Genomic DNA, 12,089 nt, shown 5'->3' on the forward strand with positions numbered 1-12,089 from the left:
TAAAGTAAAAGTGTTAGTTGTGGTCCCCAGAGGCAATGGTTCTTAACATTTTGGGCGATCACAATATCCTTTGAGAATCTAATAAAAACCCCGTACCTTCTTCTCCTAGAAACATACACATATATATACCTTTTTATACATCATTTCCATGTTTCTGGGAAGCCCACGGACCCCATGTTAAGATTCCCTGGTTCCGGAAGTTCTCATTCAGCTCTGAAGGTTTTATTAAGCATTCTTGCAACTCAGCCACCATTTGTTCTGCACCTAATCTCTGCCAGAGTCTTTATTCTCCCAACCCTCTGAGGATGGTTTGCAGATGAGGAAATTGAGGCTCAGAGAGGCCAAATGACTTGTCCAAGATGAGACAGTCATGGCTTGCATTGAGATTTGACTTCAATCTCATGCCTTCAGATTCCAACCCTCTACTTATTCCTCCAGGTGAGAATTTAGTTCCTTTCAGATGCTTTCGGAAGCCTGTGCAGATGTCCTTGTAACTATAAAGCTCTGTAATGACAGCCAGAATGACTTTCCCCAAATCCAGCCCTGGTAGGAACATTCCGCAATGGATGAGTGACTCCAGGCCCATCCCAGGTACAGGCCTCACGTCCAGCTCAAACATGTGTCATCTGCCCCTCGATTTCTCAATTCAGCTCACAGCCTGAGGGAAGGGGGTGGAGGAGAAGAAGGGAAGAGAAACAGAGGAAATTACTTATAAAAAGAAGTTTCAGACTGAGTCATAAACATGAGTTATAACTCAGAGAGAGGCTCTGGGGCAGGAGGTGAAAAAAGAGAGAATGTCCTTATGAGAGGGCTCCCCTTGCCATGGGGCAAAGGTGCTCAAATGAGCTGACTTCTATCCAGGCTCTGGATGTGATTCCCTCTACTAAAACAGGGAGAAAGGGAGATGGAGAAGGAGAGAGAACCGAGAGGTTAGAGTCTATGCCCTGGGAGGAGGGAGTGGAGAATAGCTGACACGTGTTAAGTATTTCCTATGTGTCAGACCCTGTGCTATGTGCTTCTGAGTGTGTAATTTCTTTCTTTCTTTCTTTCTTTTTTAAAACGCCTACAGTACCTGGTATTTCAAGGTGGTCTCCCATCCAAGTACTAACCAGGCCTGACCCTGCTTAGCTTCCGAGATCAGACAAGATCAGGCCACTCAGGGTGGCATAGCCGTAAGTGCTATGTGCTTCTGATGTATCACCTTGTTTTATCTTCACCAAAGAGTAAACACTACTATGAATACCATTTTAAAGATGGAGAAATCGAGGCAGAAGAAGTTAAATGACTTGTCCAAGGTCACACAGGCAAGTGATCAAAATTGGATTCTAACCTAGGACTGCTTATACTTCAACACAAAGGTTAAACAACAGGACAAGGACATCCTAACTCCAGAGTCTACACTTAACCACAACCCTAGACTGCTTCCTCCTGGTTGCTGTTTGCTTGTAACTGAGTAGCTCTGTAGAAACTTCACACACCCTCCCGTTTAATGTTCACACTAGCCCCCTTTAACAGTTGAGGAAACCTCAGAGCAGTCAGATGACTTGTTCAAAGTCACACAGAAGGTCAGTGTTGGGGTTGGGATGTTATCACGGGTCTGTCTGACTCCACCTCCAGCGCTGTTCCTGCTACCCCACTCACTGCTGCCTTCACAGATGAGCTAGGCAGGAGTCGAGGCCAGAGGGAATAGATGCCGCCTACCCTCCCGCATAGCCCTGTGGGGAGAGGGGATGGCCCATGAGGCCCTCCTGCTCACTTTGCATGGTCTCTCTCTCTAGGCAGCACAGCCTTAGGACCGACCCTTTGCCTGACATGGCAGTTACTGCCACTGGGATGGGGATGGGGCGGGGGTGCTCAGTTAGCTTTCCCTCTCGTTACTGTTGAATCATTTCTCCCTTCAGTCCTTTAGAGTCAGTGGGAACCCCCGCTACTCAGAAGACCGCAGTTCAAAGTGAAGGAACTTTCCAGCCATGCGGAGGACTGCTCTGTGATGTGGCGGAGTCTCCGTTGACAGCGGTATTTGAGCAGGAACCGGATAACCATCTATGGGAGATTCCTGTACTGGGCGGAGATTGGGTCTAGGCCTTTAGAGCCCTTCTGACTGTGAGATTTTATGAGTCACTGTGAGATGAAATTTAGCCCATGCATCAAGGTGGTGTATAGTATGAACCTGGGGCCAGAGAGAGTTGAGTTCAAAACCTGACACAGCCACTTCCTTGCTGGGGAACTGTTGGCAAGTTTCCTCTTTTAAGCCTCAGTTTCCTTGTCGTAAGATGGAAATTATAATATCTACTTATGAGATTGCTTTGAGTATTGGGGATGTTGTATATATTGTGCCCAGCGTAAAGCAGGAACTCAGTAAATCATGCCTATTATAGCCATTTAATGAACGGTGGCCTTTTATTACAGGTTTGGGTGAGAGAATTAAATCCACGTGTTAACCGTAGTACCAAAGGTTTGGATACTTAACATATGCAGGAAACCAGCCTTTTCCCTGAGTGCGTGTCTCAGAAATAATCATGGAAAACATGATAAATAAGTGGATAAAATGCAAGAAATGCTGCGGGACTTTGATACCTGTGCCAACAACTGAGAATCTGAGTCTCTGCATCACAGGGGACATGTAAGGTCATCTAAACAGTCCCCAACTGGGAATAGGAATCTCCTCTAAGATCTTGACAAGTCTCATTAGTTCTCTGCGTGTACAGTCCAGGTGATGGGGAACTTACTACCTTATGAGACTGTCCATAAGAAACTCCCCAAAATTCTCAGCTTGTTTTCTATTGTTTAGCTGAGAAATGTAACTTTCTAACAGCTACATCCCCTAATTGAGATCACCCCAATATTATAGGAACCTTTATGACCACGTGGCTGGCTGAGGGGAAGAGTGATAACCATACAGGTCTGTGGAACATTTAAGTAGACTTTGGGCATTCTCAGAAGCAGAGAAATGGGGCAGCACATTGGTTAAGAGAGTTTCGAAATCACACAGACATGGTTCTGAGTTCTACGCTGCCATTTATCTTTATCTTTGGGAAAATCACTTAACCTCCAAGCCTCAATTTTTTCATGGATAGAATGAAATTAATCATATCTCCTTCACATGAGGATCAAATGAAATAAAGTATGGAAAATACTTGGTATCCAGCACCTCCACGTAGAATTTGTTTAATAGGCTGGAGGCAATATTTCATGGGAAGGGGCATCCTACAGGGTGGAAGCTCAGGGATTGAGCATTAAAGGGAAAAGTGACTTTGTAGTTTAGGGACATCTGGATTGGTAATTTGTTTCTCCAAGCTGAGTTACATCTCTTAATGGGTTTTGCCAAGGGATTCGGCACTCAGAGAGAAAAGTTTCTGGCTGAGATGCTGGTGGCTGGGAACTGTTTTTTCTGGAGTCCATTGAGTTCTTGGGGAGCTGTCCTGACTTTGTGAAAACTAGGACAAGCTTAATAGTACAAGCAGCACTTTTCTCCTTCCAAAACTTGTTCATATTCATTTGCTTATCTGATCTCCAGGTGACGCTATGAGATGGGTGTGAATTGCGATCCCATTTAGCAAACGGGAAAACCGAGGCTCAAAGAGGCAGTGTTTGAGTTTTCAGGTTTAGCTCCTGAGAAAGCACCTGTGGGTTCCTAATCCATCTATCACCATTTCCTGGTTCTTGAATCTTCCCTCTGGTGTCTGGGGCAAGACACAACTGCTCTCTACTTCAGAGCACCTGCTTCTTTTCCTTCGCCCCAGATGTTTTTCCAGCCTCCTACAACTCTGAGGTGTATTTTCTATGCTTCTCCCAGCATTAAGTCCATGGATCCTGCATGCTCTCTTGCTCATCCATGCAACAAACACTAGCTGAGAACTAAAATATTGTAAGCCAGGCCTGGTGCTAAGTGCTGAGGGTACAGAAATGAACAAAACACAGGCCACATCCTCAAGTTCACAGACTAGGGAAAATTACATCATCAGCTGTTTCTAAAATGGTGGGATGTACAAAGAGATAGAGAATGGGAGTGTCTGGGGGTCCCAAAGAAGAGTTGCCAAACCCTGTCAGGGGTGTCCTGATCGGCTTCCTGGAGGTGTCATTTGAGTTTTCCTAAAGAATGAGTAGAAGTTAGCCAGGACACGCAGCAGCAGAATCCAGTGGAGGTAGGAGCATGGCAAGTTCGGGTCTGTGAGCAGTTTGGAGACAAGTTATGAGAGCTGATGCTGAGGCTCAGTATGAACCAGATAACACAGGACACTGAGGGTCAGGGTAGGATGCCTGGGCTCTATCTTGTGTACAGTAAGGAGTCACTCTGGGACAGATGCTAGGTCAGATGTGATTCTAAATGGAGGATGTTGGGGACACGAAAGACTGGAGGGAATCAAAAGGCTGTGGCAAAGAACACAAATATGAAGACAGGAAGGAGAGGCAGGGATACATGCCAAAAATATTTAAGAGACAGAATTGATGGAGCCAGGATGCAGAGTGGAAGTGGGAAGTGGAAGGAGTCAGGGATGATGCTCAGGATTTCAGCTGGGGTGATGGGGTCCAAGGTAGACAAGCTTGGGTGGTGGGTGGGACAAGAAACGTTGGGTCACGTCCCCAGAGAGGCCTTTCCTGATCGCCCATCTCTTACCCACATTTAACTCTGCATGTCTTATACGTAGCTAACCTTGGTTTGCTAATTGTCTATTTTCCCACAGAGGTAAGTTTCCTCACCAGTAGCTAAGACCCATGAAAACAACGACCTTTTTTTCTACTTGGTATACCAGTGACTGTAGCAGAGAGGAATAGGTACTCAAAAATTTTACTGTGTGAGGCAATGTCATTCCCTCTCTGAGCCTCAGTGATTTCATCTATAAAACAGGGATAATAGCATTTACCTCACAGGGTTAAGATTAAATTCCATTACTTGTTGCCGACAAAGTCCTTACCACCGAATAGCAAAGAGAGGGCAAATTCAGGGACGAAACATTGAGGCAAGTGTGCTTCAACTCAACTGTAAGTTTATTAGAAAGGCCATGGATAGATGAACCCTGAGTTACCAGCTGAGGAAGAAATGAAAAAAAGTCCCTGCCCCTCCTGGCCTGCTCCACAGGCCTCCTGTGAATTCTGTCCTGTGGCAGTCTCCAACAGAATTCAGCCAAAAAGTGCTTTCTGATCCTCCTCCGGAGGCGGGGTGGATGTGGATGCTGGTGCTGGGAGCTGGGATACACAAGGCCTTGGTCCTCTCCTCTAGCAGGAAGTGGTTCCAGACCCCCCAGCAGAACAGAACAGAAAAGGAACTGACCAGGGAAGGAGCAAATTCTGCTAAACAGCCAAAGGCTCTGGAAGGTGGTGCTGCACTGCCTCGAAGGCGAGTGCAGATGGCTAGAGATGACCAAATGCGGGGGTCCCCAGGGTAGGACCCCAAAGCTGCTCTAATGAGCCTCAGCCACATTGAGCCCTAGTATGACTCAGTGCCCCTCCTGGGGCTACAGTCACTATTTCTGCTCCCAGAAAGGCAAATGAATCTTGTAAAAATCCATGGTGGTTGATGTCATTTTTCCCTTAAAAAAAAGTTTGTACAGTGAATCAATTTCAACCAGCAGAGCTTGAGCCGAGAAGAGTCCATCCTGGGGAAGGAGAAGGCACTTCTCACACCCTTACTTGGGTGATCTGGGCTGGCTGCTTCCTGGGCCCCTTGAGCTCTGCTCCCTCTGGCCCTGTGACTCAGGCTTACTCCCTCTGGGAAATCTGCTGCCTCCATTGAGCTGGCACCGCCTTGGGGCTTGGATGCCCTGACCCCTCACAGTGTGGTGGACGGCAGCTTCCTCACTCGCCGCTGAGCCAGGATAGATGACTCAATGGGCTTCAGCTGAGGGGTGGGCTTGGAACTGTTGAGTGCAGAGTATGTAGCTGCCATGGCTCCCTGGGAGAGAAAGTGGGAGGTCAGTTCACAATGGTGGCAGATATAGGCGGGAGGGGGACACGTGTTCTAGAGCCAAGCTAGCTCCTCCCAGTGTTCCACAGCCCACCCAGAGCCCTGTTAATCCATCCCTTGGTGGTCCTTCATGGTCATTAGTTCTGCTTCAGAGTTCAGGAGCTATGTCTCCTATAGGACTGAGGGCCTGTGATTTTACTGTTGACACCTCTGCATGTTAGACTGAGGCTTCCTGAGGACAGACAGGCATATAGCATCTCCTGGCTCTGTCACACCAAGTCCTTGCCCATGGAACCTTGGCCTAGGACCCCAGATGCCCGGCAGCCAGGGGCAGCCATACCTTCACAAGTTGTAGGTCCTGGTGGGACAGCTGGCTCTGGGGAAGCTTGTCTTTCTGGGTGATCCATGGGTGCTGCAGGACCTGCTTAGCTGTGAGGCGCTGGTGGGGGTCCACGTGCAGCATCTTGGACACCAGGTCCTGGGAGCACAGCAGGCAAGGAAGTTGGTTGGAGGAGCCAGCGGGGGTGCAGACGGCTGTGTTCCACCAATGGGGAATGGGCAAGGCAACCATCTCCCCCCATCTCCTGCCTGAACCCTTGCAGTAGCCCCTGCAATCCATTCCCCATATTGCTCTAGGGCCTCCCTGAGCACAGGCCCTTTTTTGGGACTTCTTCCTGGAATACACTTTCCTTTCCCTTCCACCTTCTAGAAGCCATGCAGGAAGGTGGGAAGAGCCTAAGGTTGAGGTCAGTCAGACTCAGGTTCAAAACTTGACTCTTCTGCCCACTAACTGAGTATCCTGGGCGAGTTACTCCAGTTCTCTGAGTCTCAGTGTCCCCTCTGAGAAACAGGAATAACAACAGTACCTGCCTTATAGAGCTGATGTGAGGTAGCACTGTTTTTTAAGGGCACAACACAGTGTCTGGCACAGAGGTTTCCATAACTGGAACCCTGCTAATAATGAAAGCTCTGAGAAGGCCACTCTGCCTCTCTGCTTGGTGTGGCCAGTCGCTCTGCTCCATGCCTCCTAAGCCCATACCTCTAGCCAGGAGGACCCACCTCCCTCTGCTGCCTGGCATCCCTGTTCCTTGTGTGCCAGCCTGCATGTCCCCTCATGCTAAATTCTCAGAAGGCAGGGGCTGTGATTATGTAGCCCTCTGTCCCCCCGAGCATCCAGAACATGGGAAGGGCCAATGTATGATCACAAGGTTATCCAAATGTCAGGCTGCCTGGGAATCTTTTACTTGGAGAAACGAAGCTTCAGGTCACCTGTTCAGGACCTTCTACTCCACCCCCAAATGAGCTGGGTCTAGGCGTCATAGACTCACCTTGGCTGTCTCTGAAACCGTGTTCCAGTTTCCCCCGCTGAGGGTGAACTTCCCACTGCCGATCCGGGTCAGGATTTCCTCTGGGGTGTCACTGGGTCCGTTGGCAAACGGGGTATATCTGGAAAAAGTCCACCCAGTCTGGATATAGCCTCTGGCCTCCATCTTGGGCCTAAGGGTGGAGTGGGAGGACTGGGTGCACCCAAAGGAGGCATTTTCTTCCTCAAGGTAGAGCTCTTGAAGGCAGGGCCATGTCCCTGTCTTCAGACCTTCCTGAGGCAGGGCTGAGTCTCTCCCACCAGACAAGCACCACCTCAGCCTGTACTAGGGCTAGAGGGCGGGGGTATTGGGAGGGGTCCAGGCCAATGGGGCACTCACCCCGCCAGCATGGTGTACAGCAGAACGCCCAGGCTCCAGATGTCGCAGCCTTCGTCGTAGCCTTGGCGCTTAAGCACCTGGCAGGAAGGCCAGCAGGGGAGCACGGTCAGTCTGAGGGGCAATGGCAAGTGGCCCCATATGCTTGTTAGCTACTCCGCAAAGGGTGAAACAAGGGTCTGGGCCATGGGCTGAATCTTCCCTTGGTACCTGGGCCAAGGCCACACAGATGGCGAGTCCTCACTCGCAGATGACTCTGGACCACTCACCTCAGGTGCCACAAAGTTGGCAGTATAGCAAGGTGTCATGAGTAGCCCATTCTCAGCCCGTAGCTGCTTGGCGAAGCCAAAGTCACAGATGCGCAGGCACTCGGGGTTCCCAGACTCGTCCACATACAAGATGTTGCTGGGCTTGAGGTCTCTATGCACGACCTAGGGTCAGAGGTCTGGGGTCAGCTCCCAGTGTGAGCAGGCTGCTATGGCCCAACTGCCAGGGATGGGAGAGTTAGGAAGACAGGGCCAGAGAGAGGGACAGAAGGACCCGGAATCTGAAAGGAAGAAAAAGGGCTGAAGTAGGGTCTTTAGTGCTGCTGGCACTACCAACTTGAAACCTCCATGTCGCTGTCTACAGGGCAGCTCTTACTTCACCTGTCTACACTTGACTCCTCATTTCTCCCCTCAAATCTACTTGTCACAATCTTACCTAATGACAACTCCATCCTTCCAATTGCTTGGGTCAAAATCTTAAGAGGCATTTCAATTCCTCTTGTTTTCTCATATTCCTCAAACAATCCATCAGCAAGCTCTGCTGGCTCTATTGTCAAAATACATCCAGAGCCCAACCATCTCAGCCCCTCTACTGGCAGCCCTGATTCCAGCCACTATCATCTCATATCATGTTTACGACAACCACCTCCTAACTGGTCTCCTTGCTTCACCCTCAACCTCCTGTGTCTGTTCTAAGCACAGCAGCCAGAGCAATCCTGTTAAACAGAAGTCAGATCATGTCATCCCGGTTCGAAACTCTCCAAGTCTCCCCCTCTTAAGAGAAAAAGTCCTTATAACGGCTTGTGTGGTCCCATCCGATCCCTCCCCTGCCCCTCACCCACATCTTACACTCTGGTTTCTAGCCACACAAGCCTCTTTGCTATTCCTTCCACATGCCAAGCACACTCCTGCCTCCAAAGCTTTGTACTTGCTGTTCCCTCTTTCTGGATCATTCCCTCTGGCATCTGCCTGGCTCATTCTCTATTTCTTTTAGGTCTCAGCTCAAATGTCACCTTATCAGTGAGGCCTGGACTATTTCATAAAAAATGGCAGTCACTGAGCAGTGCTCTTTAGTTTCTTTCCACTGCTTTACTTTCATCCATAGCATTTACCACCATTTGTCATAATATTTGCTTGTTTTCTGAATCCGCCTACTGAAATGTAAGTTCCATGAGTGTTTTGCTCACTGATGTATCTCAGCATTTAGAAAGTTTCCAGCACATAGTAGGTATTCAATAAATATCTGTTGAATGAATAGATGAGTGACACTTAACCACTGACTTTTCTCTGGCCCCCGTTTGCTCATCTGTAACCTAAGGGGGCTGAACCACTCCACTTTCCATCCTCCCCGCTCCCTCTGTACAGTTCTATTCAGTTACTCCTCTATCATCTAATTATTGACAACTCAGATCTCTGACCTGAGCCCAGAACTTTCCTGAGTCCAGGCTCATATACCTTCTTACCAGATAGAAACCACTGAATGTTCCACAGACCCTCAAACCCACACTAAACTTGTTCTCATCCTCCTGCTCTTTCTCCCATGAGCTAATGGTACTTCCCTGGGCATTGTCAAAAATCTTCAATGGCTCCCTCCTACCTGTAAGATAACACCAAAGTCTCCATCTTGGGGTGGGAGGCTCAACTATCTGTTCCAGACTCATTGTCCACTGCATCCCCTCAAGTGCCCTAAGCTAAGGCCAGTGGGGGCTCCTCTGGCCATAAACAGCCCTGTCTGAAGAACGCCTGCTCCCTCCAGCACTCAGCATAGGGCCTAGTACAGAGCGAGTGCTAAGTGAACTCTGTACAGTGAATGAACGCATCACACTCTGCAACATAGAGAGACCTTGCAGGTTAGGTTCACTGAGTCTCACAGATAAGTCAGCTTTATGAGGTGGTCCTTTCACAGTCCCAGTTGAGCCCTGAGCCCTGCAGCAGGTGCTCATGGGGTAGGCAGGTTGGAGGGTAGACATGGCCCAGGATAGTCCACCTCCACAGAGAGAAGAGTACCAGGTAGATGAAGAGGAAAGGACTACGCATTGGCAAGGTGGTCCCAGTGACACTGTGAACTGTATCCAAGCTTTGGGGAAGCCCTCTCCTGACCAACACCTGTCTAGTCCCTTGGGCTCTCTCCTTCCTAATACAATCATACGCCCCAGAGGATAAGCCCAAACCTCCAGAATGTAGACTCTTCTCTTTTCCCTGCAGAGGGCCCGACCAAGCTTCCCAGGGATGCTCAGCTTGCCTGAGGACACTAACTATGCTGGACAAGTGATCTTCCTGGTTTACAAAGTAGTTTCCCAGTCACCATCTCCTTGGGGCCCATTTCACTCTAGTAAGTGGGCAGGGCAGGAACTGTTGGTTCTATTTTACAGAGAAGGAAACCGAGGCTATGAGAGAAGAATTGACTTGCTCGTGTAAGTAAGAAGCAGAGGGGAGACTTGAACCCAATTCTGACCTTAATTCCAGTCTTTCCAGTTTAGCGTAGCACAGATGGCACTTTTGGAAAATAGGGATACCAAAGTTTTCGATTTTTATCATGCCCTAACGTAACATAGAGAAATGACAAACTCCTATAGGGAACTGTGGCTCACACTGGCAGGTAGCCCCACAGGTGATTCTGATACCTGTCCCCCAGGTTATATGTGAGGGGAGTGGGGAGCATATTCTCACATCTCACTGCACTGAAAAGCACAACAGGCTGGACAAGCAATGAGCAGGGCCAAGACGAGCAGGAGCCATGTCAACCAGTCTAAAGGGGCAGCTGCTGCTTACTCGGGCTGACAGCAACTCAGGCTCAGTTTCCAAAAGCAATCAAATTACCAAACCAAACCCCAAACAAAAAACACCGCATACCTTGCAGGCTAAACTAAATATGTGTGTAGGCCAAATGCAGTCACTGAGTCAAATGCAGTCACTGAGTCAGGCAGAGTGGTGATTTCAGTCAAGTCAGGCAGGCCAGGGTGTGAATCCTGGTTTTACCAGCAGTAGCTGTGCAATCTTGGTTATGTCACTTAACCTCTCTAGCCCTCAGCTTTCTCACCTATAAAATGGGGCTAATAATAGTGCTCAACCCCTAAGGCTGCAGGAAGGAGCACGCAGTTGTTTACTAAGACTCTTTAGCAAAGGGCTTGGGAACTGGCAGCTGCTGTCATAGTAACCCCAGCACTTGTTGGGACCAAACGCCACCGTCATGGGGGATGTTAAGATACATTAAGTGCTTGTTAAGAATCACTTACATTTAACGCAGGGGTCCCCAACCCCCAGGCTGTGGACCAGTACTGGTCTGTGGCCTGTCATGAACTGGGCACACAGCAGAAGGTGAGCAGAGGGCGAGCTAGCGAAGCTCCATCTGTATTTGTAGCCGCTCCCCAGCGCTAGCATCACCGCCTCAGCTACACCTTAGATCATCGGACATTAGGTTCTCATAGGTGCATAAGTCACTGGTGCTGAAAAGGTTGGGGACCGCTGATTTAAAGGACAAGAAGGACAAGACAATTAGAGGACAGCTGCTGATCACACAGTTAAGAGCAGACTCTGGAGCCCCATTAACTATGAGACTTTTACTTTCTCTCCCAGAGCCTCAGCTCCTCCCTTATAAAATGGGCATAATGATAATATATGCTTCATAGGTTCATTGGAACAATTAAATGAGTTTGTATGTAAGTGCTTAGAACTCTGTCCGGTCTGTGGAAAGTGCTATGTAGTACCAGCCATCATTAGCAGAAACAGCATCTTTGTCATCATCAGCATCATCGAAGCGTGTGCATTTAGGTGCCTGTGACCAGCTCCCCTCCCCGCCCCAAAAAAGGTGATGTTCTTCTATGTAAATCATCTGTTAAACAGAGAAACCAGAGTGATTTTCTATTGAGTTCTCAAACAGGCTGTCCTCAGCATGCTGGGGACCTTACAGAAACAACACGAGTGGGGCTAGACTTAAAAGGGATCCATGTATTAAACAAAAAACTCTTGCAAAACAAGATGAAAAAGGCAAACAACCCAAGTTTTAAAGATGGACAAAAGAACAGGCATTTCATAAAAGAGGCTGTCCAAATGGCAATAAACACACCAATAGGTGCTCAACTTCATTAGTTGTCTGGGAAATGCAAATTAAAACCACCACAAGATACCACTCCACATCTACCAGAGTCACTATGATTAAAAAGATGAAAAATACCAAATGCTGATGCTGGTGAGTACCAGAATTCTCACACGCTTCTG

The 12,089-nt window shown here is 48.5% G+C and overlaps 1 protein-coding gene and 1 pseudogene across 2 annotated transcripts in view; both read right to left on the bottom strand.

Moving 5' to 3' along the window:
* Window positions 1-1,060: 1,060 nt before the first annotated feature.
* LOC112473041 lies at window positions 1,061-1,178 on the bottom strand (annotated as a pseudogene).
* A 3,788-nt stretch (window positions 1,179-4,966) lies between these two features.
* Window positions 4,967-12,089, bottom strand: part of RPS6KA1 (ribosomal protein S6 kinase A1) — a 29,937-nt gene continuing 22,814 nt past the window's right edge. For both annotated transcript variants that reach the window (XM_015598997.2, XM_006924383.3), the window contains exons 17-21: window positions 7,875-8,036; window positions 7,609-7,685; window positions 7,234-7,351; window positions 6,246-6,383; window positions 4,967-5,893 (exon numbers count right to left, since the gene is read on the bottom strand). In XM_015598997.2, the coding sequence (XP_015454483.2) occupies window positions 5,771-5,893; window positions 6,246-6,383; window positions 7,234-7,351; window positions 7,609-7,685; window positions 7,875-8,036 (618 nt within the window). In that variant the 3' untranslated portion in view covers window positions 4,967-5,770. The remainder of the gene's footprint in view (window positions 5,894-6,245; window positions 6,384-7,233; window positions 7,352-7,608; window positions 7,686-7,874; window positions 8,037-12,089) is intronic.

Source organism: Pteropus alecto, unplaced genomic scaffold, assembly GCF_000325575.1.
Source record: "Pteropus alecto unplaced genomic scaffold, ASM32557v1 scaffold39, whole genome shotgun sequence".
In the NCBI taxonomy this organism is placed as follows: Eukaryota; Metazoa; Chordata; class Mammalia; order Chiroptera; family Pteropodidae; genus Pteropus; species Pteropus alecto.